The 27,018-nt window shown below is 40.6% G+C and overlaps 1 protein-coding gene across 3 annotated transcripts in view; it reads right to left on the bottom strand.

The window, feature by feature from the left end:
* The window catches only part of SLC6A11 (solute carrier family 6 member 11), an 87,015-nt gene that overhangs the window by 5,073 nt on the left and 54,924 nt on the right, over positions 1 to 27,018 (bottom strand). For all 3 annotated transcript variants that reach the window (XM_075574935.1, XM_075574933.1, XM_075574934.1), the window contains exons 7-14: positions 24,547 to 24,681; positions 9,753 to 9,856; positions 8,017 to 8,141; positions 6,737 to 6,849; positions 6,314 to 6,451; positions 5,260 to 5,362; positions 3,494 to 3,594; positions 2,293 to 2,463 (exon numbers count right to left, since the gene is read on the bottom strand). In XM_075574935.1, the coding sequence (XP_075431050.1) occupies positions 2,293 to 2,463; positions 3,494 to 3,594; positions 5,260 to 5,362; positions 6,314 to 6,451; positions 6,737 to 6,849; positions 8,017 to 8,141; positions 9,753 to 9,856; positions 24,547 to 24,681 (990 nt within the window). The remainder of the gene's footprint in view (positions 1 to 2,292; positions 2,464 to 3,493; positions 3,595 to 5,259; positions 5,363 to 6,313; positions 6,452 to 6,736; positions 6,850 to 8,016; positions 8,142 to 9,752; positions 9,857 to 24,546; positions 24,682 to 27,018) is intronic.

The raw sequence follows: 27,018 nt of genomic DNA, 5'->3' as shown, positions 1-27,018 counted from the left end.
CCAGCTAACCTAGAAGTCCTGTACCCTGAGCACAGATTGGTAACATGTCCATAACATGTTCTGCTTAAATCTAACTATATTGATGTACGTGTGATACTCACCAGTTTACCAATACAATTTTGTTTAAATATTGCACAATGAGGTTTTTTGCGCTGTCTCTTTCTTTGTTTTTGCATTAGTTTGGTTGTGGAGCGGTACCACGAGCGCAGCAGCATAAACCTCTCATATTGTAAACAGGTTATCTTATTTGTATTATTAATATCACTAAGAGCACATTAACACATTTTTTAGAGCGCAATTCACTTTTTTCTTTTATCATCTAAACAATGCCCTGTTTCTGGGTGTGAAGAACGACGTGTTTAAGTCTGAACCAACTAATGGAATTTGAAGTCTCCGCGTTAACCTGCTCGGATTTCCGGGGACGTGCCATGTTGTGATGATGCTCCGTTTGCATATTATTTATCGGAGTATCTCGCATACAAGACTCACTGCCGTGACCGAACAAGCAAAAGTCGACGGTACCGGAGACAGTGCCTGCTGCGATTGCGCTGTGGGGAGGGGGGGGGGGGTCCATGCTTCCGGATTGGACCCGCCTGCACCATTAATCCTCTGGTGCCGGGGCAGCCATGTTCATGTGACCACAGATGGCCCCAGCGCCGTGACCCGTAAGGTTTGCTACATCTGTATTTAACACAGTGCTCTTTACGTGAGAAAACATGAGATAACGTTATGTTATTGTTCTTGGAAGATACGCCGGTAGTGTTAATGTCAAGAACAGGTTAAATCAGGGGGCTCGACCCCAGTCCTCAAGCCCCCCCAAGCTCTCCAACAGGTCAACTTTTCAGGATATCCCTGCTTCAGCACATGAGGCTCAATCAGCCCCTGCTTCAGCACAGGAAGCTCAATCAGCCACTGCTTCAGCACAGGTGGTGCAGTCTTCGACTGAGCCTCTGATTGAGCCAGCTGTGCAGAAGTTGGATATCCTGAAAACCGGACCTGTTGAGGACTGCAGTTGAGCGCCGCTGGGCTTAGTAACAAGCTTTGTGCATCTGGGGCCTTAGAGCTGAGTTTAAATATAGAGATGTATTCAGTAAACTGTGATAATGGCATTTCCATGTGACGTGTTCATTAAGCAGCTACTGCAAGTCCGCACCAGGCAACAATGCTTCTTTTATTTACAATACATGGTTTGTTTCTGGTAGTAATTAAAAATCAGAGGGAACCAGGTGCATCAAACCCGATTAACCCATACTCCACGCAGTGACACAAATAATACCTGGGAAGATACTGTACCTGAGTGAGAAAGGATTTTATCCTTACATGCCTGTTTATTTCAGCTACATTGTAAGTAGCCATTTTCCATTTTTCTTGCGCTTTATTTATATGATATTGGCATTTTTCTCTTTTATAGATCATATCTCGTCCTGGATTCTTATAAGGATATTCTATGTATTTATCCCACAGGTGTTAGGCACCTGTTGTCTCTGATTTGCGCCTTTTTGTATTTTGTCTTTTTGTATGCTATTGGTGTTGTGTACATCCATTACATGACGCAGCACTCATTTGACACCATTTAACTATTGTTGATAATTAATTTTGCGCACCTTATTTTACCTATGAAATATATATATATATATATATATATATATATATAGATAGATAGATAGATAGATAGATAGATATATATATATATGACATGGTCTGGTACTTCTGGGCGAATTGAATATCACAACATTTGCAATGGAATGTGCAGTGGGGCTTAGTGGTATTTCAGACACTCGGATGAACGTAGGCGAAAGTCACTTTTTAAAGCCAAGCCATGAATATCTGTGGCTGCAAAGAAATACAACATTGACAGCGAATTGGAATGTCGCCGAAAAAGTGCTGATTTCTACTCAGGAAGATTTGAATGGTGTGTAAATATCCTCAAGCAAAGGGAGGACTCCATAGCATATTGAGTAGGAGCCTAAAAGTCAGTGTTAAATGTAACTGTATGTAAAGTGTAATACATGCATACTGTATGTATAATACATACTGTACAGTATAAAATACATGTACTACTGTATATATATTTTTTTATAATATTTACATCAAGGAATTTTGTAGGTTTATGAAGAAAACTCTATACCTTGCTGGTTCCTTCCTAATTATGGACATAGACATAAATAGGCTTTTTCTGGAAAAGTGAAGAATTAGTTTTACGGTATTCTTTAAAACTGTATACTTCAAATAAACCGAGGTTTGCCATGTACACTGTATACTTTCTATTCCCTTGTTCTGCGTTATTCTTACCTCTGAGATCGTCCCTTTAGTTTGCCACATTTTGATTAAAATCCATAGAGGGATACAGACCATGGATGAGAGAGCCATCATCCAGCCTATGCCATATCCCCACGAAGGGTACGTATATACATTATTATACTTCAGCGGCTTGTATTTGATCAAGAAAAAGATAAAGGTGCTCTGAAATAAAGGGTAAAATAAGTTCAAGTGCAATTGCACATAATGAGATATCGATCATAACCAATAAAATATTATGCTGTGTTATGTATTGTTCTGATTTTCAATAAAATACAAGTTACAAAACAGAAAAAATTATGCAGTGTTATGAAAGGAATATCAGAAACTCCTAAAAAAAACAAAAAAACAATTGATATTAAAATAAAGGAACACGCTGAATACATACTAAAAAAATAAAAACAAACATACACCTATTTAGTTCCTGTTTTCATTCATATTTAATGTCTTTCTTTAGATAAAACTATTCTAGGCCTTTTTTTCTAAAATTAATAGAAAAGGAGGAAAGAATAAATTAAATGGGTGACGTTTTACAAGTTTGATTATTTTAGCTAATTTTGAGTTGTCAATCATTAATTATGTTTTGAAAAAACAGCGTATGCAGGGACGAAAAAAACAACAAGTTACACAATTTGAGTATATTTTGCTAAAATAAAATAACCTAATCAGAAACAAACATTAAAGGGCTTATTCTGGCACACACATGATGCAAACTAAAGATAAAAAATGCATATTATTATAATTATTATTACTATTATTATACATCACATCATAAAAATATTAAGTAGTTGGTACAGAATAACATGATTATTTAATTACATAATGTAGGATTAATTATTTATTTATTTTCGTTTGCGGGTTAATTTTTTTTTAAATTTTAGCATCTGTGTAGACACACAGACACACAGACACACAGACACACACAGACACACACAGACACACAGACACACACAGACACACACAGACACACACAGACACACAGACACACAGACACACAGACACACAGACACACAGACACACACAGACACACAGACACACAGACACACACACACACACACACACACAGAGAGACACACACAGACACACAGACACACACAGACACACACAGAGACACACACAGAGACACACACAGAGACACACACAGAGACACAAACACAGACACACACACACAATAAGTTATTTAAAGGACACTTACTGCACAGATTCCAGGAGTAAAGAACATCCAACACCATTTTATTAATACAAATGGGCGATGCCCAATCATATCTTCAATATTATCATAAAACCGATCGCTTCCTAGGAAAGAAACACACAACGTCGGGTTGTTTTATGTATGTATGGTTAAAAAGTAATTTCTCTAAATATAATATGTTATGAAATTACGTTAATACAGATAGATTTCTTTAAACCAATGAGTAAAAATGCTCTCACTTGGGACAACATATTAACCGTTAGCTTGCTCTGATGTGCTCCCTGTACAGCACGTCCTGGCGCCATGCTTGGCATGCCAGAGGCCATTACAGTATGATGGACATGGAACAGCAGGATATGTTATTCTCCCTTTCTAAGGGATCCTCTTCCGTTCATGACATTGGAATTCCAGAAGGTTTTCTGGCAGCAAAAGAGTTAACTCAGGGGTTCTCAACTCCAGTCATCAAGAACCCCCAACAGGTCAGGTTTTCAGAATATCACTGCTTAAGCACATGTGTCTCAATCAGTGGCTCCCTGCTTCAGCACAGGTGGCTCAATCACTGGCTCAGTTGAAGCCTAGGACACTAATTGAGCCATGTGTGCTGAAGCTGGGATATCCTGAACACCTGACCTGTTGGGGGGTCTTGATGACTGCAGTTGAGACCCTCTGGGTTAACTAACATCCCATGTTTGTTACTGTCCATGCCCTTAAAATGCAACTGTAATATTCTGTTTACCCGTGCGGACTGTAAGGCCATTGGTTGAAGTATTATTGTACTAGGGGATACTGAGTTTTCTTACTACTGCTCCTCCTTGTTATTGTACAACCCCACAATACCACTACTTATTTTAGTGGCAGACTAATGGTTCCACTTTATTAAAAGAAAAATACATTTGTGTTAGGAAGCCTCTCCTTTCTGCTTTTAATATCTTACATGTTGCTTACATTTTGCTTACATCTCTTTAAAATCTTTTTCTGAGATCTAAAATATAACACCAAAAAAGTTCACTGTTAAGAAGGCAAATCAATAATTGTAAACATTTTCTTAAACATTTTGGGGAAGATTTATCAACCTAAAGAAAGTGCGAATACATTTTTGGTTGAATGAATTTGTGCGCAATTTTTTGCTTGTATTTGTGTCACATGTAAGAGAATTTCTTACTTGTGACACAAATTGTTATCCAAGTTTACCAACTTCTGCTTGGTGCAAATAAAACATAAAAAGTAACCAGAAAAGTTGCGACGTGTGATACGTCATTACATTTTGTGCATGGCCCAACTGCTCCCTAAGTTCTCATATAGACACTCCCTGAATGCAGGGTGCAGAATTCCGATGCAAAAAGACATGAAAATAATGCAATGTGAGTCAATTTTGCTCTCTATTTTGACTGAGCCACTGATTGAGCCACCTGTGCTGAAGCAGGGATATCCTGAGAAGCTGACCTGTTGGGGAGGGAGGGGGGGGCGGGGAGGAGGCTTGAGGACTGGCGTTGAGAACCCCTGTTAGAGAGCATTGCTTTCATTAGGGGTTACTCATTAAACTATAGTGACAAGAATGGCACTATTGCACTGATACTCCCATAGTCTTTTCTTACAGACTCCTAAACTTGGTAGGTTTTATTTAAACATTAAAAACACATGCAGTTGCTTTTTAAAATAAAAATGAAAGTAGTTTGAGAAGAAGATGTAGGACACACTGTTTTGAAGAGCCTTGAAATCTGCCGTATTAAATGGTAACTTTTACACCTAGAGCAAAACATGTGACTTACCATAAATCCAACCTATACAGATACATTCAAATACAGCAACGAAAAGCAGACACATCCCACTGGCTGCATAAGAGTCAAAAAGCTGGAAAACGTACATTCCACCCTAGAAGATAAATAATAAAAGTATTTCCTTAGACCACAAAAAAAGCCCTTTGCATCACTTAAATTATCCATCACATACAGTATATCAGAATGGAGATCCTCAAATGTACGGGTGATGTTAGTATCGACCATGTGTATATTCTTTGTAATAGAATCCATTCGCCATGAGTCTGAACCTGTCAAACTATTTTTTGAGGCTGTAGCTTTTTGAGGGGTAATTGTACTTGTGCCCTGTATACTGATTCTCCTGTTTCATTTTTCGTCCTTTTATTTGTCAGCCCTTTGTTGATTTATACTGAACAATGTTTCCTCAGATGGGAAATAACATTATAGCTGGAAAGCGATTAGATGCATATTCTTTCATTTCTTTCAAATAAAGACTCAAATGAAGTTTTAAAAAAAAGAAAATCAGAAGTCGTACAGGAAATATTGCCAGTAAATAGTTTTTATATGTGAAAATGTTAATGGAGTGTTCATTTTTCTTTGCCATTTAAAACCTCTTCAATTACATAAATAAAATAAATACTGAATATAATTGTATTTCTAAATCATTAAAGAGGGTTAACTTTCTATGCACCTTTGGGAAGATGGGAACCTTCTGGTTGGAATATGGTATTTTCTTCAATTAAACCCACTGACACTTTTGTATACTGTATGCGTAGCATTTAGCGAGGAAATGTTAAATAAAATGCATGCCGCCTGTCTGCGATCCCTAGTGTAAAACGTTAGTCTAAAAATAAAGCCTTGTGTCTTTTATTACTGTATTTTAAAGGGAATGAACGATGTCATTGAAAAATGATGTCGTTGTTTGGTTATGTACGGATGGGCTGATTGAAGTATAATTGATAATAGAGTATGTGAACAAACTCTAACACACTTCCAATTTACTTACTGTAGGTTAGGGACCAGTCATAATGCCAAGCAGAGATACATTCAAAAGAAGAAATCTTACCTCAGTTAACATGATGAGCCCAATAATGTAAGATACCACTGAAAGGGCAAGAATCAATAATTCTCTCCGATAACCTCTCCGGAAAATCTTTGGATACAAATCCACCACCGCTGTCACCAAGCTCTCCACACACACGAACTGCAACATGTAACACGCAAAAGGCAGATGTCACTTTGTTATATAGTTTCTGTGTATACAGTTTTGTTATACAGCAGGGTGGGCAACTCCAGTCCTCAAGGGCCACCAATAGCTCAGGTTTGTACGATATCCCTGCGTCAGCACAGGTGGCTCAATCACTGACTGAACCACCTGTGCTGAAGCAGGGATATCCTGAAAACTGAACATGTTTGTGGCCCTTGAGAACTGGAGTTGGCCGCGCCTATTAATCAGAATCAATTGCCTTTTTGTGCTGATGTTTTTTACCTGGCTATCAAGTCCAAGGAATATGAGCATCATGAAGAACAAAGCAGCCCATAATGGGGCAAGAGGCATCATTGTGACGGCTTTTGGGTAGGCAATGAAAGCAAGTCCAGGACCTGAACAAGAGGAATGCATAGCGTTAACTGAAACGATTATCGTAAATTACCATGACAACTGGGATTGAACAGACTAAAGTGTTACAGAGGCAACCCAAGCTGTCCCCCCCCCCCCATTATTTTAAAACAGAATTGAAACTCTGGGGACCCCCTACTTTCCGGAGGTACTTAGCTCCATAGGGGTGCTGATAGCCACTCCAGGATTCACATTATGGCTGCTTTTCAAAGCTCCCGGGCCCTGCGGGCCAATAGGAAGCCGTGATGTCATCAGGGTCGGCTTCCTATTGGTCCATGTGCCGACTTGAGACGGGCGAAACTGTCAAAATCCGTTTCCCAGAATTTTCCAATCTTTCCATTCAAAATCCGTTCCATGGTGTAAAATCCATCAATGGATTGTTCCAGTTTCAATCCGTACGGATGAATCAAACACCGCCACAGGATACATCCCGTGGACGGATCCGTGGAATCCAATCCGCGGATCCGTGGAATCCAATCCGCGGATCCGTGGAATCCAATCCGCGGATCCGTGGAATCCAATCCGCGGATCCGTGGAATCCAATCCGCGGATTCAGCAATCTGTTGGAGGATTTATAAGAATCCGCGGACTGTATTTTACAATCCTCCAGCGGAGGAATTGAAGTTTGACGTTCACTAGGACAACATTTCCAAAAGCTCGTATCACCTGACAGTATTATTGAAGAGATTTCGAAGATATTCAAAGCTCATATGCAAGCCATAAAATAGATTGCCTTTGATACTGTTGCATTGAAAGGCATTACTAAATGCCTGCAGTATCTCATTGCAATTCCATGCTGATTATACTGTGTTTGTGATCACCTTCTGGTTTTACTGCACATGAATCTGTATGAAACTCCATATGTTCTGTTTTTCTTATGGGATTCTCCATTTCAATTACTAGACCAGGAGAGGATAACTCCAGTCCTCAACTGCCACCAACAGGTCAGGTTTAAAGGATATCCTTGCTTCAGGACAGGTGGCTCAATCACTGGCCCAGTCTTCGACTGAACCACCTGTGTAGGGATATCCTGAAAACCTGACCCGTTGGTGGCCCTGGAGTGCTGGAGTTGCCCACCCCTGCCCTAGACACACCTGAAAGAAAGGTTGGCATACTGTACTTCTCTGTGTCTGGTCAGTGCGGAAACATACCTGATTCTGCCACCTCAGCGATCGGCACTCCTTGCTCATATGCCATGAATCCAAGAACAGAAAAGATTGCAAAACCAGCCACAAAGCTTGTCCCGCTGTTTAAACAGCAAAGCAATAAGCAGTCCCTGCAAAGGCATCAGGAAGTCATTCATTCCGTTTGGTACTGTATGCACTCACAGGATTAATGCACTGTATGTCTCCATTCCCCGTCCCAAATCTGCATTCACCCAATGACTACTTTCTGGGAGCTCTCTATGGGGGCTATTGACTGAATAGAGAAAGCCTTAGGAAAATGTAAATGAACAACTGTTATTGGTCCTTATAACAAGGGACAGAAAGGCCTCAATGTTGCATCCAATATGACAAATTATTTAGCACATTAATATTTATTTTATCTATATTTTGGCTAAAGTATTTAACTATATTGTACTAACCCCTAGTTATGAAGAAAGAATATAGGTAACATACATATGAATGTACTGATTAATTAGGCAGATTGGATGAGGGTTGGAGCCTTTTTGACTCTTGTTCTATACATTTTGGTCAGAAACTCAGTAGCTCTCCCAATGACACAAATATACATTGCATATGACCGCATCGCAGCACGGGAAGACACAATTGTTGTCCTCCCTGCTAGCGTACGCATCACAGCACTTTGCGCGCCCAAACAAACACGGCCAGTGGTGTGTGGCGCACACGCCGTAACGCGCACCGCAGCAGCCACTGGGGACCTGGCCTTAGATAGGGGTTGTGGCTTCAGTCTGTGTTGAGTTAAATAGAAATAACTAAGGAGGCATAGTAGGGGAGCAGAAGTATCTGGGCTAGGTGCCAGATGGCAGCCAGACCATGAGAGGTACGGTGTGAGTATAGCTGAAAGCTATTGAGATGCTGGGGAGCTGATGAGTTAAAGCCCTGGGACCACCAACCCTCCAGAGCCTGGAACCAAGACCCTGGGAAGCCATTCTAAACTCCCTACGGTCTGTGCCCCAGGACTGACTGACCACATGATACTGTTACCAAATGATACAATAATTGATCAACTGGTTAAGTTAGAATATACAGTAGCTATTGTGCATTTCACCCGGGCCCGAACCCTAAACAAGTAGTAGCACTGACGACACCTGAACACCCCAATCTGGCTACACTTGCTTAGGAATTAATTTAGTGGAAATCTTTCAAAGCAAAAGGAAGATAGATTCATAGCATATTAAATAGGGGTCTAATTCACTAGTTTTATGTTTAATTTAACGAGGCTCTGAATAAAATGTCATTATGTATGTATATCTTTATTTATATATCGCCATCCAAGTACTGTATATAGCGCTTTACAGCAGTAACACACAGGACATTATTAGAATAAGCGCTTCATACATAAAAGTAACATTAGGAAATGGAGTCTCTGCCCCGAAGAGCTTACTATCTACGTCAGTACAATTCAAGGATAAAGAATAATAACAGCAATTTATATTCCCAAACTAAAAGGTAACAAATCAATTTTATATTTCTGTGCCACATATGTAGCAGTCTACATTATTCCCCCAGATAACCGAACATATCCAGTTATAACGCGGAACAGCGCAGGTTCTGTAGGAGTTAGTGGCATTGCTGGTGCAAAATATCAAAACATATTCCACTATATCCCAACAAAAAGGGACTAATGAGGCCTGCTACATCTGCATGTGCTGGATAACATTCAAAATCCATTATAAAGCAGCAATAAATGTCCGTGCATGTACCTGTAGCAGTTATTATTGTAGTTGTTATAGCTTCCTAAGGCTGTCAAGCATCCCAGGCAAATGGCATATGAGAAGAAGATTTGAGTACCGGCATCTACCCACACCTGGTGGCAGAAAAGCAAACGGGAAATTAAGCTGTTTGGTGTAATGGAAATAAAATGAATGTGTACTGACCAGAAAAAGCACATTTGTAAAATTATATAGACAGTAATAGCATCTGAAACACAAAAATAAACAAGATAATTGCAGTTGTCTTTGCTGAAGTACTAATCAGAGTCATTGCAATGAAAGTTGGACAACATAAAACCAACGTGAATTCTGATCTTCATATTGAATACTGAATCATATTTATCATCCTCATCATGATACTCTTCCTCCTTGACAGCTTTATATTGTGTAATACTGTGGGCTTCTGTTTCTGAAAATATTTTCTTGTCTCTTCACCAAGTGCCACTACCAGGAACATGTTCTGATGGATGATGGATGGATGATGGATGGATGATGGATGATGGATGATGGAGGATGGATGGATGATGGATGATGGATGATGGATGATGGATGGATGGATGAATGATGGATGATGGATGATGGATGGATGATGGATGGATGATGGATGATGGATGATGGATGATGGATGGATGATGGATGGATGATGGATGATGGATGATGGATGGATGAATGATGGATGATGGATGATGGATGAAGTGACATTGATTACTGTTGCCGAACAGTGTGTGATCTTTTTGAAGTGGACAACGGCGGTGGTGGGTGGGGTTGTGTCTTTTTTTAACTTTGAAATATAAAATATATTAGCATGTCAGGATTGCTTTTCGATGTACAGGTACAGGTATTAATAACTGCTGCTAGTTATGTGACCAATGCTGCCTGCTGCTCACAGAGTGACCGACTATCCTCACCATCATCCCCTTTACTGCTGCTAGCAGCAACAGCTTTTATAGCACCAAGCATCACATCATTAGCTCCCACGCTGCTATCTTCAGAGTCTCTTCCCTCTCGTGCTTGTGCAGTTTGTGAACCACACACACTTCCAACACCACATTCATCATCTTCTGCTATGCCCTGGCAGGGTATATGTTGAAAAAGAAAAGCACACAACAGTGCAATATATCTCAATAGAAAAGGAGATGAATCTTAACGAAGTGGCTCATATAAGTTAGCAGGTTCTTGGGTTCTTAGTCAAAGTGAGAAGAGTAGAGCACAGCCAAGAACAGCTTGGGTTCTTAGGTAGTCATTTCAGGGATGGGTTCCTCAGAGAAACAGCGACATATACAACACCAAAATGTTATTACTTTCAATAATATAAAAACATATACAATCAGAACACTCACAAACTAATGCTCTTTGAAGCATATAGGCCAGTAGTGGCCAACTCCAGTCCTCAAGGGCCACCAACAGGTCAGGTTTTAAGAATATCCCTACCTCATCACAGGTGGCTCAATCAGTAGCTCAGACAATGAATAAGCCACCTATGCTGAAGCAGAGATATCCTTAAAACCTGAGCTGTTGGTGGTCCTTGAGGACTGGAGTTGGCCATCCTTGATATAGATCAATGCTCTAGGATGAGCAGCACTCTTGGTCTCTACTTCTGATGCAAACATGGTCCAGGGTCACTTCACGGCATCTTCTGCCAGTCAGCACTGTCCCCGACCAGTTAATATGATGTCACGTCGATTCAGGAGTTGACCATTGGGCTGGTTTCTTCACTGCTGGGTCTCTAACCAATAACACGGCGTGTTTCAGAGGCTCCTAACAGTTTTCAATAGTGTGTGCTATTTGTACTTATGCATCAATGACATCATTGATTTAATCTGAACCCCTTCAGTGTGCATCTGCATCGCCCCAAAGGCGGACAGCCTTTGGCTCACCTGAAGGGCAGCCAAAGGGTGTGAGCAGTTTGCTGCTGTTCGCTGATGTTTAGTGATGTTAAAGCTGCTCTATTTCAATCTGAAACTCACCAGCCCTTTATTCCCTGTACCCAATTTTCCAACTCTATCTGTCCATGAAATGTCCGTGAAGTGACTGTATAACCTCTGTTCATTTAATTTAACCATGTATTTTTATAACTCTGTGCCCAGGACATAATTGAAAACGAGAGGTAACTCTCAATGTATTACGTCCTGGTAACAAATTTTTATAAATAAATCATCAAAAATGGACACTCATAAAAGGTCAATGGAAGTTTGTACTTAATGTTCCAACCTGTGTCCAAAAATGTCTATATACTCGATGTATTTATTCAGCGTTCCAATCCCTATATAGATGTGTAATACAAATAACATTTTATATATGTACAAACATTTATTTAAAAAAACTAACATATTTAATATTAAATGTAACATAGCTAATGTAAATATCAATCTTAAATTAATAAATACCCTCAATAAATAATAATATTCCATTATATATTGGGAGAGAGAGACATGAGTCAATACAGTATATTGATATACAGAATACTAATTCAAATAAGGCTATATACATGTAAATTCATCTAATGTAAATATATATATATCACTATTGAAAAATGTTATGAGCCCCTGAGGACGCTGTTTGACGAGTGAAAGGCGTAGGGTGATTGGCTGAGAGACTCAGCAGGGGAGGAAGCATCCCTACGATTAAGTCTGGAAGTGACATAACGTCATCTTAACCGGTCAGGGACAGCGCTGACCCAACAGAAGACACCATGAGGCCACACTGGACCATGTTTGCTTCAGAAGGAAATACTAAGAGTGCAGCTCATCTCAGAGCATTGGTTTATATGCTTCTAATGGCATTCGTTTCTGTGTTCTGATTGTAAATGTTTTTATATTATGGAAAGTAAAAACATTGTGGCACTGTATATGTCGTCCTTTCTCAAGACTACCTCCATGAGATGACTACCTAAGAACTGAAGCACCTGCTTATTACATCAGAAGGCTTTATTACCATGTTCACTTGTGAGTGCGTTGGTCACATCATTAAGATCCATGTCCTTTTCTATTTAGATGTTTTGCACAATTGTGTATTTTTCTGTTTCAACATATACCCTGAAAGAATGTCCCCTTTGTGTGTTTTGGACCGTTTAAAGAAATGTAATCCATCAAGATTAAGAAAATACATTTGGAATGTTAATTTGATAATATGCACAGTTAATTACACTGATATAAGCTTTTCTTTGTTGATATACAGTAGATGTGCTTCTTTTTTTATAAGAGCATTAGGACTGCATTTGATTTGCATCAGTGGTTTCAATGGTTCCAGCGCTGTCATGCTGAATAAGATACAGCTGATTACATCTCAAACATTCACGACTTGCTGGAAAGGGAAAAGTCTTTTGACAGACAAGTTTTTTAATAGAACTAGAAGCTGGCAGAAATCATAGGTCAACTGAAAAAGTGAAGGCTCTCTTAAGATTGTAGAAAACCAAGGAATCTGGAAATATAATTAAACGTATTCAGCTTGCAGAGTCGTTCAAGTAAAAGCAATACTCTCCCCCGGTCCACAAGGGGGTGCTACAAAGTATATTATATTCTGTAGCTTTTAAAGATGCAGTTCTTCCAGAATCAAAGAGGCCCAGTGTAATACGTTTTCACGCTAAGAAAACATCTTTCAGCTGTTTTCAAGGTGTTTTGTGAACTCAGTGTGACAGTCCCCTTAACCTTATAACCTTATTAGCGCCAAAATGAATAGTTACAGAGAAGAGAAAATACTGGGCACTCCTGTAAGTCACATACAGGCATACCCCGGTTTAAGGACACTCACTTTAAGTACACTCGCGAGTAAGTACATAGCGCCCAATAGGCAAACGCTAGCTCGCGCATGCGCCTGTCAGCACATCCTGAACAGCAATACCAGCTCCCTACCTGTACCGAAGCTGTGCGCAAGCGGGGAGACTATAGAGCCTGTTACACATGCGTTATTTACATCAGTTATGCACGTATATGACTTCTGAAGTACAGAACATGCATCGATAAGTGGGAAAAAGGTAGTGCTTCACTTTAAGTAAATTTTCGCTTTACCTACATGCTCTGGACCCATTGTGTACGTTAATGCGGGGTATGCCTTTATTGACCCAAATTTACAAAGTGGTGCTTTTCCACAAGACATCTTCCAGCATCAAAAGATACCTTATGGCCCATTGAAGAGAAGATGTATTGTGTGATAAATGTCTGTAATGGGATAAGAATGCAGAGAAATGTGATAGCAACAAATACACTCACATTATAATATCATTATATATCTCAATATGTCTGCCAATCCTTTGAAGTAAAAGTAGATTTGTGGCACAGAGTAAAGTGTACGTGGTTGCTACATATCAAGAGATCGTTGTATTGCATTCGAATGCTTTTCTCCACTGCCTTAAACAGAAGAGAAACTCCTGCTTTTCTGGTGATCGACTACCAACACAGTGCAACAACCTTTCCAGTTCAGGTAATTTCCACCTGAATCTGAGAGCTCCACGAGTGATCAGTGCGAAGGCAGAAAAGTGTCAGGTGCATGGCAACGCGTGGGGGTCTTGGAATGGCAAAAGAATGGAAGGAGCTTTATCATTTCCACATATTGCTTCTCTGCCCACAAAATGACATCTATTGATGTACAGTACATAACGGAATTATTAGTAATTTAAATGTTATCCGAGATTTAAAGCCCTATCATAACAAAAAGAGTGCGTATCCGTGTAACTCCTTTCTTCTGCCGGGAGACATTTGACGCATTATATTTCTGCTTAATAGATGCAGGCTCAAATGCTTGTAAGGGGTCTTATGGGGTGACACTTTTTAAGTTAATATGGCTCATTGTGCAAAAAAAAATATTTATCTGTTAACCAAAATATTAGTTGTTTATTTATTTTAGTTTTGAACGGTTCCTTGTGTCTGTATCCAGCCACTTTTAGAGGAAACACCTTAGAGTTGAACACCGAATTGCAACTTTCTCATAACTACTTAAACATTACGAGGTTCTGACATTATTTCTGCTAATACTATTGTTTTAGTTAATTTGCATGACTTCCTTAGTAGTGGTCACACAAGTTAAAATGACTTCATTGTGTAGGGCTCCTTTTCCTGGGCCTCCTTCCTTAGAATTTTCTGAAAAGGAGATTTCACGCCGTTAATCCCAAAGTTACCGGATTCTGTCCACACAACAGCAAACACTGCCTCCAACACACAATGCCAGGACCTTCGGTTTTATTTTGGTACTGCAATTTATTTTAAGGTGACCCTGGGAAGAGTGAACTTGATTAACCCCAAATGCCTAATTATTCCAAAACGAGATTCATTAAGCTCAATATTTATGAAATAGTGAACTAACCCTTCTGCTCTAACAGCCCCTTACTATGTTCTGCAAACTCCAACCCTACAGAAAATCCAAACTGAATTGGAATAAAAAAAAACCTAAGCCATTCTAATTCAATGCATGTTCTATTTCGCCGTTATTGTTACACAATGCTTGAAATAGATGGCACTTTAGTTTATCTCCATGTATCTTTGTTTAACTACTGTATATATTCTTACAAACTGAATAACATATTGCTGAATTTTGTTTTCCTTTGTGCTTATACCATTTTCAAATGAGTTTACTGTGGTTTCTAACACGTCTTTTTGACAGTTGATTTGTGTATTTATTACCTTGCTAGTGATTAAATATTGTCTTTCCTGTTCTATAATGGTTCCAACCCAGCACTAAACACTACGGCGTTCCACTGCCGGCGGCTACGTTTCTGAATTCACACTACTCTGTCTACCGCAAATCTTTTGTCTTCTAAATTAAAAATTATTTCTAATAAAATACCCTTTCCAAATGTGTTAGTAATCTTCTGTTTAAAATAATGTTTTACTTTAATTTCAGATGAGACACCTATGCACATGTTTACTAAGTGATGCTACTTAATTGAACTAGAGATGTGCAAAACTGCAGTAGAATTTTTTTTGTGTTTTTTTTGTTTCAAATTCAATTCTTAGCAAAATGTTTCACTGAACCTTAAAGATCTAACCATTTAGCAAAAAAATCACACATTTCAACCATGAATTTACAGTTTCGATAAATATAGCATCTCAGTAATACAATACATAGTTATATAGTTACATAGTTACATACAGTAGTAGATGAGGTTGAAAAAAGACGTACGTCCATCAAGTTCAACCTATGCTAAATTTAGACAACAGATGCTTTATCCTATATCTATACTTCCTTATTGATCCAGAGGAAGGCAAACAAAAAAACCCAGAGTCATATCACCCAATGATATCTCATAAGGGGAAAATAAATTCCTTCCTGACTCCAAGAATTGGCAATCGGATTAATCCCTGGATCAACATCCTTCCCATGGTTACTTGTTTGGTATATCCCTGTATACCTTTCCTTTCTAAAAAGAACAAATCTATTGTATCTGCCATCACAGCAGTCGTGAGTATGGAATGGTGAACCAATTGAAATCAATTCACCGGAATTACGTGGATTTTTTTGACCAAATCCCCCCTTCCCTCCACCCCCCAAAAAAAGATCCTTCTGCGGATTGAATACTAAAAAATGTGAGCGGATTAATCCGAATCTGCCATTGAATACTATCCAGGTGGATTTTTAAGAATCCGCACTCAGATTCCATATTGAATCCGAAATCCGCATCGCATCCGCTTTTATAGACTATCACAGCGTTGTAATGGTGGGATATCCACTGCGCCATCTGATCTATTATTTTGCCGCTACGGCTTCAAAAGCCATATAACAGTTTGATACAAATATATATATGCCAAGCAGGAGCCGGAGTGAGTGGTGGAGGAGTGCTTGCAGCCGAGGGAGCCGAGATCGGGCGACACGGCGTGCAGGTTCCACATAAGGTGCGGGGGGTGTGAGGCATCGGAGTACTACCGAAGCCACGAGGATCTGCTTACAAGTGTTGGTGTTTGAGACATTTCTCATAACTGCTGAAGGTCTAGCTGCGTTTGTGAGTACGCACTTTATATTGTGTCCAGCCCCATAACATTGTTTTTACCTTATTACACTAGGAGTGCGCCTGGTGTGTGTGTGTGTGTGTGTGTGTGTGTGTGTGTGTGTATATATATATATATATATGTGTGTGTGTGTGTGTGTATATATATATATGTGTGTGTGTGTGTGTGTGTGTATATATATATTTGTGTGTGTGTGTGTGTGTATATATATATTTGTGTGTGTGTGTGTGTGTATATATATATTTGTGTATATATATATATATATATATATATGTATATATATATATACAGTATATATGTGTGTGTATATATATATGTGTATATATATGTGTGTGTGTGTGTGTGTGTGTGTGTGTGTGTGTGTGTGTGTGTGTGTGTGTGTGTGTGTGTGTGTGTGTGTGTGTGTGTGTGTGTGTGTGTGTGTGTGTGTGTGTGTGTGTGTATATATATATATCCCTTTTAGCATGTTATCTAGATATATGTCTCACATTTTTAACTCATACATTTTAATATTTGTGTTTAAACTACACATTATATAAGTTATGGTGAGTAAAAAAGTGACAGAAACCATCAACCGTACAGTGTAAAGCAAATACAGGTATCACCTGTGAGCACAGTCACATCACAGGTCTGCACCCCTGTCTTTCCCCATTATCTCTTAGCATACAGCGCTTCCACTGCAGCCAGGGATTCTGGGAAATTACATGCAAATGAGCATACTGTGTCACCTAATATTTGTCCTAAAACGATTTGAGCTGGTACTGACTTCAGGTGTATAGCTCCATGCAAATATGATATATGCAACGTTTTTTATTTAATGCAGGTAGTAACACAGGAGGGAGCGGGAGTACGGGGCTATAATACCTTTTATTGGACCAACAAGTAGTTGATATGTTACAAGTTTTCCAACCTCTCTGGGTCCTTCATCCGGTATGGCAGAAATACAGAAATACAGAAACACAATATTATTCTGTATTTCTGCCATGAAGGACCCTGAGAGGTTGGAAAGCCTGTAACATATCAACTACTTGTTGGTCCAGTAAAAGGCATCAAACCCCGTACTCCTGCTCCCTCGTGTGTTACTATATGGAAGAATGGGTCAACAAGAATACAAATTTACGCAACAATCCTGGACATTTTCTTCAATACTGTACATTCCTAAAGCGTCATTTATAAGTAACCAATAGGGAATTATGAATATTGTATAGGAGGGATGCCTGGTAAAGCAGATCAGAGACACGAGAAGTTTCAAGTCAGTTAATATTTATTGTAATTCAATTTTGTGATATTAGACTGTAAGGTATGAAGTAATAACTAGTCACCCACGAGCACCTAGCACAAAGGGTCGAATAAATCTTGTACTTTTTAACTGATGGATTGTCTTATAAATAGCTGCAAAGTGAATGCCAGCATCTATAATAATTTATAGTGGCAAACAGAAGAAATTACATCTCATAAATATCAATTTAGAACATTAAATTGCAACGTGTTTATAGCCTTGAATAAAATCTGGTCCTTGTTTGATTGATAACCTGTGTCAGAAGGACTGAACATGGAAAGATTTGGAGATAAGTCATCCTTTCGTCATAATAAAAGGTGATTTAATAGCAGGATAATAAGGCCAATGGCTGTGCAAGTCAGTGTGCTGGGAACTATTTCTCTCTCTTCCTAACATACTTTCCTGAGGAGCTTCAGAGAAAGCGTAAGAAGAGTCGCCGTTATTTCACGGGTTTATTTTTATAACAGAACAAGTGGTCGGCTTTTCATTCTGCACATTGACTGTGATCCCTTAACTACACTTGTGATTTTGCATACAGTATGAAGATTGTTTACAACTATAATATGTGGAAAATACTGTATGCAGTGAAGCACAGTGCAAGTCAGTGTATTATTCAAACCGCTTTGAAGCAGTTTAATCTTGGTTAAGACTTTTCTAGTATCTACTGTAAAAAGCCTAAAAAAAAAAAGCACAAATTTCACAGTTTCCTACGGCTGTAGTATTTAGGGCAGCAAGGCAGCTTTTCCAAAAATACGGGCACAGTGGGGAAAGGTGCGACGCACTGGAGACGCATGCGTGAAAAACACACACGCTCGAGACACACACACACCTCTCTCACCGCTCTCTGCTCCATGCTGTTTCCTCCTCTCCTTGGTCAGACCCTCAGGCTCCTGATATCTCCTCCAGATTGGCTGCATTACCCAGCAGCCGCCAATCAGAATGGAGGCAGCTGTCCAGCCCCCTACCAACAGCCCTGCTATCGAAAATCCTGCGGCCCACCAAGCCAGTCAGGTCACTATGTCCAGAGAAGTAATACCGGACACATACTGTACATGTCCAGAGAAGTAATACCGGACACATACTGTACATGTCCAGAGAAGTAATACCGGACACATACTGTACATGTCCAGAGAGGTAATACCGGACACATACTGTACATGTCCAGAGAGGTAATACCGGACACATACTGTACATGTCCAGAGAGGTAATACCGGACACATACTGTACATGTCCAGAGAAGTAATACCGGACACATACTCGTACATGTCCAGAGAGGTAATACCGGTATACACATACATGTCTAATGTTACCTCTAATTTTATACTGGACACAGTGTCCAAATACAGGACAGTCCGGTTCAATACTGGACACCTGCCAACCCTAATAGTATTATTTAGCAATAGCACAAGTAGATTAGGTATTACTTAACCTTAATAAATAGCGTGCAATTGTCCAGGTAATACAATACTCATACAATATCCTAATTCAAATAATTTATTCTTCATATAGGACCAATCACTGAAAATGTGTGGTACTATACAAGTACTATATTAAAGAATCTCTTATATAATATTATGTTACTCTATCATCTGAGATTTGTTTGCTATAATTTTTGGTCTTGGAAATTGAACACTACTGTATTTGTATGAATTGGTGGCGATCACTTCGGCCGTCTCATATGGAAACTAATACCGACTTGAATGGGCATTTCTGTGGGATATTGCCCCAATAGGCACTGTCGCAGTTTAATGCATAACCTCTATGTTGACCAATATCTCATACATATATCAATACATTTCCTGTCCATGGAAAGCACATCAATCTCTTCACTTAAACCAGGAATGCTCAACTCCAGTCCTCAAGTCCTCCCAACAGGACAGGTGTTCAGGCTATACCTGGTTCAGCACAAGTGGTGCAGTCTTCAACTGAGCCACTGATTAAGCCACCTGTTCTGAAGCAAATCCTGACTATTTGTAGTCACTTTCAAACCCATTCATTTGAATGGAGCTCTACTTTTCTCCAGTACGAGAAAAACGAAATCTTCCCAGAATATTGTATAGGGCCCTAAAGTTGTTGTTCTTTCAACATACTTAAAATGGACTTCCTGTTTATAACCTTCCAGCTTTTTCCATGCACAGCTTTTTCCATGCCTATGCTACAAGCCTCGATAAGCCACTTATCGAGTCCTTTTCGCCAAAAAGGCCTCCTGCTATACAGTAATAGCCTCGATAAGTGGCCGATAAAAAGCTTTTTCTGCATTTTTTTCCCTCCCAAAAAATCGCCAGGTGAGCCGCGATAAGCCACTTATCGGCAGGTTTTCAATTGCAATTCTGGTAGCCTGGAGTAGTTTATCAGAATGGCGATTTCCTCTGAAAATCCTCCCGCTGGAAAAGTTGGAGTGAAGGTGGGAGAACCTGCTGATAAGGCGGTGAGGGAGGACATAGAAATAAAAACACATTTTTCCTGCCTCAGATTGATGCCGAGAGTCTCATTACCCATTAATACCAGCACCGGAGACCCCCGGCATGAATCCCATGCAATAAAAATGCATTTACAGCCAACTTCATTACCTTAGCGGCTAACCGCTAAGGCAATGAAGGGGTTAACTGCCGGTGCCAGGTTTATTGTGGGTAGCGGGGGTGGGTGAAGGTGTTATTTGGCCCTTGGTTAGTGTTTAGGCCTTGCGGGAGGGGGTGGGGGTTTGCGGGTGGAGTTAACCCCTTCATTACCTTAGCAGTTAATACCGCTAAGATAATGATGGGGTTAACCCCTCCCGCTACCACCTGGTAGTCCTAAAAATCCATCCTTGGGGCTACTACCCCCTTTCACCCAATCCCTCTACCCACAATAAATAAAAATACAGCACACAACCCAACTACCCACCTTCTCTACCCCAACCTCCCCTCCCCAACACATACAGTATATTAATGGGCAAAATTACTATTATCCAGATATGGATAATATTGCATTTGCCCATTATTAAATCAAACATTAGCCAGCCAGCATTAATTAAGTAAATAAAACGTTCAACTTACCTCTGCCATCATGAAGGGCGTCCTCGTCTGCACACTCCCGGTCCATGTCCTCTGATGCCAGCAAGAATACAAGAAACAATACAATCTAATGGCCCCTAACCTCTTAATCACTTTAGAGGTTAATAACCGCTATAGTAATAAAGGGTTAACTCACCCTCCCCCGCTACCCCCCATGGTAGGCCTAACCACACACCCCGGGACCACTATACGTACCCTCTACCCATTGATTGGCATAGTGGCACATCATACTCATGAGCATGATAAGCCACTATATCAGTCAATGGTCACCCTAATAAAAAAGCATGAAGGCCAAAAATACGCAATAATAAAAGATATACACAAGCACCTAAACAGCCCAATGAAATAAATAAAAGCACTAGCCAACTAATTAAATAAATAAAAGCACTAGTCAACCAATTAAATAAATAAATAAAAGCACTAGTTAACCAATCAATTCAAGAAATTAAAGCACTAACCAACAAAACAATTAATTAAGTTTAAACACTAGCCAACAAAATAATGAATGAATTTAAACCAGTAGCCAACAAAACAAATAATTAATTTAAAATGTTAACCAATCCTAAAATGTACTAAAAACAAGCCATCCAAATTCTAAACAATTTAATACAAACAATAAACAGAAATCGGAAAAAAAGCAATCAATAGAAACAAGCATTTACCAAAAAATGCATTGGCTGTCACTGTATTTATCTGTACCAGGGGCACAGATTAATACAGTATCAGACAATGGGCAATCACAAACATAAAAACAAATAAATACAATGAAAAACCTGAAAAAAAAACATTTCCATACATTCAATATTTTACTCACCTTTAGAAGTCTTCACCCTCCGAATCCCATTGCATCTGCAAGCTCTCGTACCGCAATGTCATCACCCGCAATCCAACGCCATCCACCTTGAAGACCAGCATCAGGTAAAAACATTCTTATTTCATTTATCTTCTCTCACCATCTTCTATCTTCATATGTAATTATTTTTTATCTTTTCTTTAATCTTCTATCTTCATCTGTCAATCCACAACCCCATGGTAAATCCCGAACAGGATGTTGTCTCGTCGGCTTCTTGAGGTAAAATGAGATGTACAGGCCTTATATACACTACCGACACACTTTATTGAAGTGTGGTCGGTACCGCAAGCCGGGAAATCTCGGCGTGCCGCGCGTCATAGACGCGCGGTCACGCGTCATCGGGAGCGTGCGCCCCCTGCACGCGTGTCCAGGGGCTCCCCGAGGGAGCCCTGGTGTCCCGCGATCGCGGGACAGCGGCAGGGGGTTCCGGGGGACCCGGCGGACCCGGCAGCGGTAGGGAGAGCGCCCCGATCGGAGGGCGCTCTTCCGCTGCTTCGGCGCGCGCCCGTCACACTCGGGCGCGCGCCAGGCTACTGCTGCGGCACAGAACGGGCAAATGCTCGAATAAACTGTGCCGCAGCAGTAGGTCCTGTGACATCACATTTTATGGTCAGATGGTACAGCTTCAATCCGATTGGACGTTGTATCATGTGCCCGCCTCTTTTTTTCCCCAATGGATGTGACGTCATCTCCAAGGTTGGTACGTCACATCCTTAAAACCACATGGCTATATCACATGGTGTTTGTATGTGTAATGTATTGTGCTGCTTTATCATTAGTTTATACTTGCACCAACCATGTTATACAACTGTATGGGATTGTTGGCAATTAGGGTTTTGGCCACGGTCATTGGTTGGTACAGGATTTAAAAGACGTGCTGACAGCCCCCAACGTGAACCCCTGACGAAGCACGTAGTTGTGAAACATATAGAGGTCACTTGAGGCTGTCCAGCGCGCCTTCCCATTGGTTGGAGCAGGAGTGCCGGGGAGCTGTAGCGGAGGAACATAAGCTGTTTGATCGGTGCAGTCCGGACAATAACATCAGCGCTGATCACAGCAGTCCCGCTTTTTACACTCCCTGGTCAGTATCTTGGCTTTCCCCTCTGTGGTTTGTTTGTTATTTATAATTTTTGTGTGTTCCTAACTTATTTATTTATAAAATATTTTACCAGGAAGTAATACATTGAGAGTTACCTCTTGTTTTCAAGTATGTTATTACTTAGCTGTTGTATGCACTCACTGTAGTTTTAATTTATCCAATTGTGTTTGTTACTTTGTGTTAAGGTTATGTAGTTGTTTTTTATCACTAATTTCCTTATATGTATTTTAAATAAATATCAATTGACATTTTTTTATCCATATGTCTTGATGTTTATTATGGAGTTTTATATTCACTTTTTGGTGACATTGTTCACCCTTCACTCACTATTTACCAGTATATTTGTTTAGACACATTTATATATAGTGTTATTTGTTATTTATCCCCCGGTGCGCTGTGTGCAACTTTTTGTTTTGCAAAAAAATCCCTGTTACAAGCCCTCTTGATGAGTCGCTACAATAATAATTAATAATTAACTTTTAATAAGGTACAATTAAAATAAATGCAGGAAGGACACAATAAATAAAATAAAAAGTAAAAAAGTTTTATAATGTTAAATGTAGCCATATTATAACAATAATTGCATTAGCTTTAGGTCCCGCACATGCATAACGTGCCTTGGTATAACCCGTGCTAATTGTAACATGCGTTAAAGTTTTGCCAATGCGCATGTGCAGTGTATTGATTAACGCGTCTCTGTGCAGCGAAAATCCCTATTAATACCGCTGCTACTTTTACTATCAGACACTATGGGCCTCATGCAGAGAGCAGCGCTATTTCAAATCTCGCCATTTTTGGGGGAAATTCGCGCAGAAAACTGCCAAAAATGGCGAGTTACGGAAAACGCGCCATTTTTTTTTTCTTTTTCAAAATCTCGCCGCGCGCCTGGCGAGAACCTACATCTCGCCAGTTTTAAAAATATCCTAATGCAGAGAGCCGCGAACGGCATCTAGCGGCTGTTCGCACCAAGAAAATGGCGCGATTTGCTACTATTTGCCTCGCCAAGAAAAGTTGGCAATTACATGGAGCTCGCCGCCTATAGGAAAGGGAAAAAAAAATGCGCGATTTTTTTTTAACACATTTCTGCAGCGCGCATCTCTCCAATTCTAACTCGCCACACGCATTAATGCCAAACATTGCAGAATTCGCACATTTCTGCATATGGAGAATAAAACTCTCCAAAAAAGCTACTTTTTATTAAACTCTCCAATTTTTAAATTCGCTGCTCTCTGTATGAGGCCCTATGTTTGCATGTCATTAGCGTTGTGGATACCCATTAAACAGAGGAAATAAAACGGACCTTACCTATTTTGGTAACGGTTGTTATTAGCAAAAATTTGCCGGACTTCTGAGGATGTACCCCATGGAGCCCTAAACACCACGTACATCACTCCTCTGTCACACTATATTCTACCCACAAAATCAACTGTAGGTTCCCTCTTAACCGGGTTGTCCCCAATTTTACATGTATCCTCTACCCTCCTGCCCAGCTGCTGTGTCCATTTATTTCCGTCCGCATGTACTTCATTAGAAAAATGTAATGATTAAATATAACTATCCTACCTGTGGATCAGAAAGTCGAGAAAGATCAGGATACAGGTAGAATTTTATTCCTTCAGCGGCTCCCGGCAACGTAACACCACGAACCAAGAGAACCAACAACATCACATAGGGGAATGTGGCAGTGACGTAGACCACCTGTAAGACAGGACATGTTGCAAAATAATATGAGAGACAGGACAAGACTGATTAGGAAGAGACTATTTTAGAAAGACCATTTTAACCCAAGAGGGCATGATGGGTGATACGTAGCATCCCAATATTTTTAGTAGTACAACGTTGATGGCTTACTCCTTAAAAATACAGTAACACCTTTACATTAACACCACATTTGACATATACTGCTGCGGCAGAGTTTATTCGAGCATTTGCCCGTTCTCTGCCGCAGCAGTAGCCTGGCGCGCGCCCGAGAGTGACGGGCGCGCGCCGAAGCAGCGGAAGAGCGCCCTCCGATCGGGGCGCTCTCCCTACCGCTGCCGGGTCCGCCGGGTCCCCCGGAACCCCCTGCCGCTGTCCCGCGATCACGGGACACCAGGGCTCCCTCGGGGAGCCCCTGGACACGCGTGCAGGGGGCGCACGCTCCCGAAGACGCGTGACCGCGCGTCTATGACGCGCGGCACGCCGAGGGGCGGCCACTAGCAAGCCGGGAGATTTCCCGGCTTGCGGTACCGACTACACTCGAATAAAGTGTGTCGGTACTGTATAACCACAGAAAGGTGTGTTTTGATGCATTGCCTTTTTTGCAGCAGATCAGTGGAATATGTAAGAATTGTTACGCCAGATATAGAATTTGGGGGGGGGGGGGGGAGGAATAAAAGGGAAAAGAATGGTGCACAGAGACGCAGAATATGATACATCCCATTATAATCTGTGCCCCATGTAACTCCTCCCAACTCCTCCTACTGACTCTCCCCAAGGTGCATGCTGGGGCGGAGACGCAGAATATGATACATCGCATTATAATTTGTGCACCATGTAACTCCTCCCCAACTCCTCCTACTGACTCTCCCCAAGGTGCAAGCTGGGGAAGAGACGCAGAATGTGATATATCTCATTATAATCTGTGCCCCATGTAACTCCCCCTAACTCCTCTTACTGACTCTCCCCAAGGTGCAAGCTGGGGCAGAAACACAGAATGTGATACATCTCATTATAATCTGTGCACCATGTAACTCCCCCCAACTCCTCCTACTGACTCTCCCCAAGGTGCATGCTGGGGTAGAGACGCAGAATGAGATACATCGCATTATAATCTGTGCACCATGTAACTCCTCCCCAACTCCTCTTACTGACTCTCCCCAAGGTGCAAGCTGGGGCGGAGACGCAGAATATGATACATCTCATTATAATCTGTGCACCATGTAACTCCTCCCCCAACTCATCCTTCTGACTCTCCCCAAGGTGCATGCTGGGACAGAACTGGAGTAAAATGCTTTGATACATAGGGGGTAAAAGGAAAATGCCCAGTTTTTGTCGCAAAATTGCTCTGGTAATAGGCTCCATAGACCGGGGTGGCTCAATCAGTGGCTCAGTTAAAGACTGCACCCCCTGTGCTGAAGCAGGGATAACCTGAAAACCTGGCCTGTTGGTGACCCTTGAGGACTGGAGTTGCCCACCCCTGCCTTACATACAAGTCGACTCAGCTGTACATTTTATATCCTTAAACAGTGATCCATTCTTACAAATCGTGCAGGATTTTCTCTTTCCCGTAGTAGTAGCGGTACTATTGTCTTTCCCGTAGTAGTAGCGGTACTATTGTCTTTCCCGTACAAGTAGCGGTACTATTGTCTTTCCCGTAGTTGTAGCGGTACTATTGTCTTTCCCGTAGTAGTAGCAGTACTATTGTCTTTCCCGTAGTAGTATCGGTACTATTGTCTTTCCCGTAGTAGTAGCAGTACTATTGTCTTTCCTGTAGTTGTAGCAGTACTATTGTCTTTCCTGTAGTTGTAGCAGTACTATTATCTTTCCCGTAGTAGTAGTACTATTGTCTTTCCCGTAGTTGTAGCGGTACTATTGTCTTTCCCGTAGTAGTATCGGTACTATTGTCTTTCCCATAGTAGTAGCAGTACTATTGTCTTTCCCGTAGTTGTAGCAGTACTATTGTCGTTCCCGTAGTTGTAGCGGTACTATTGTCTTTAATGTAGTTGTAGCGGTACTATTGTCTTTCCTGTAGTTGTAGCAGTACTATTGTCTTTCCCGTAGTAGTAGTAGTACTATTGTCTTTCCCGTAGTTGTAGCGGTACTATTGTCTTTCCCGTAGTAGTAGCGGTACTATGGTCTTTCCCGTAGTAGTAGCAGTACTATTGTCTTTCCCGTAGTTGTAGCGGTACTATTGTCTTTCCCGTAGTTGTAGCGGTACTATTGTCTTTCCCGTAGTAGTAGCGGTACTATTGTCTTTCCCGTAGTAGTAGCAGTACTATTGTCTTTCCCGTAGTAGTAGCGGTACTATTGTCTTTCCCGTAGTAGTAGCGGTAC

The sequence above is a fragment of the Ascaphus truei genome, chromosome 17 (genome assembly GCF_040206685.1).
Source record: "Ascaphus truei isolate aAscTru1 chromosome 17, aAscTru1.hap1, whole genome shotgun sequence".
NCBI lineage: Eukaryota > Metazoa > Chordata > Amphibia > Anura > Ascaphidae > Ascaphus > Ascaphus truei.
Note: the sequence above shows the minus strand (reverse complement) of the source record. Positions and strands in the feature narration are given on the sequence as shown.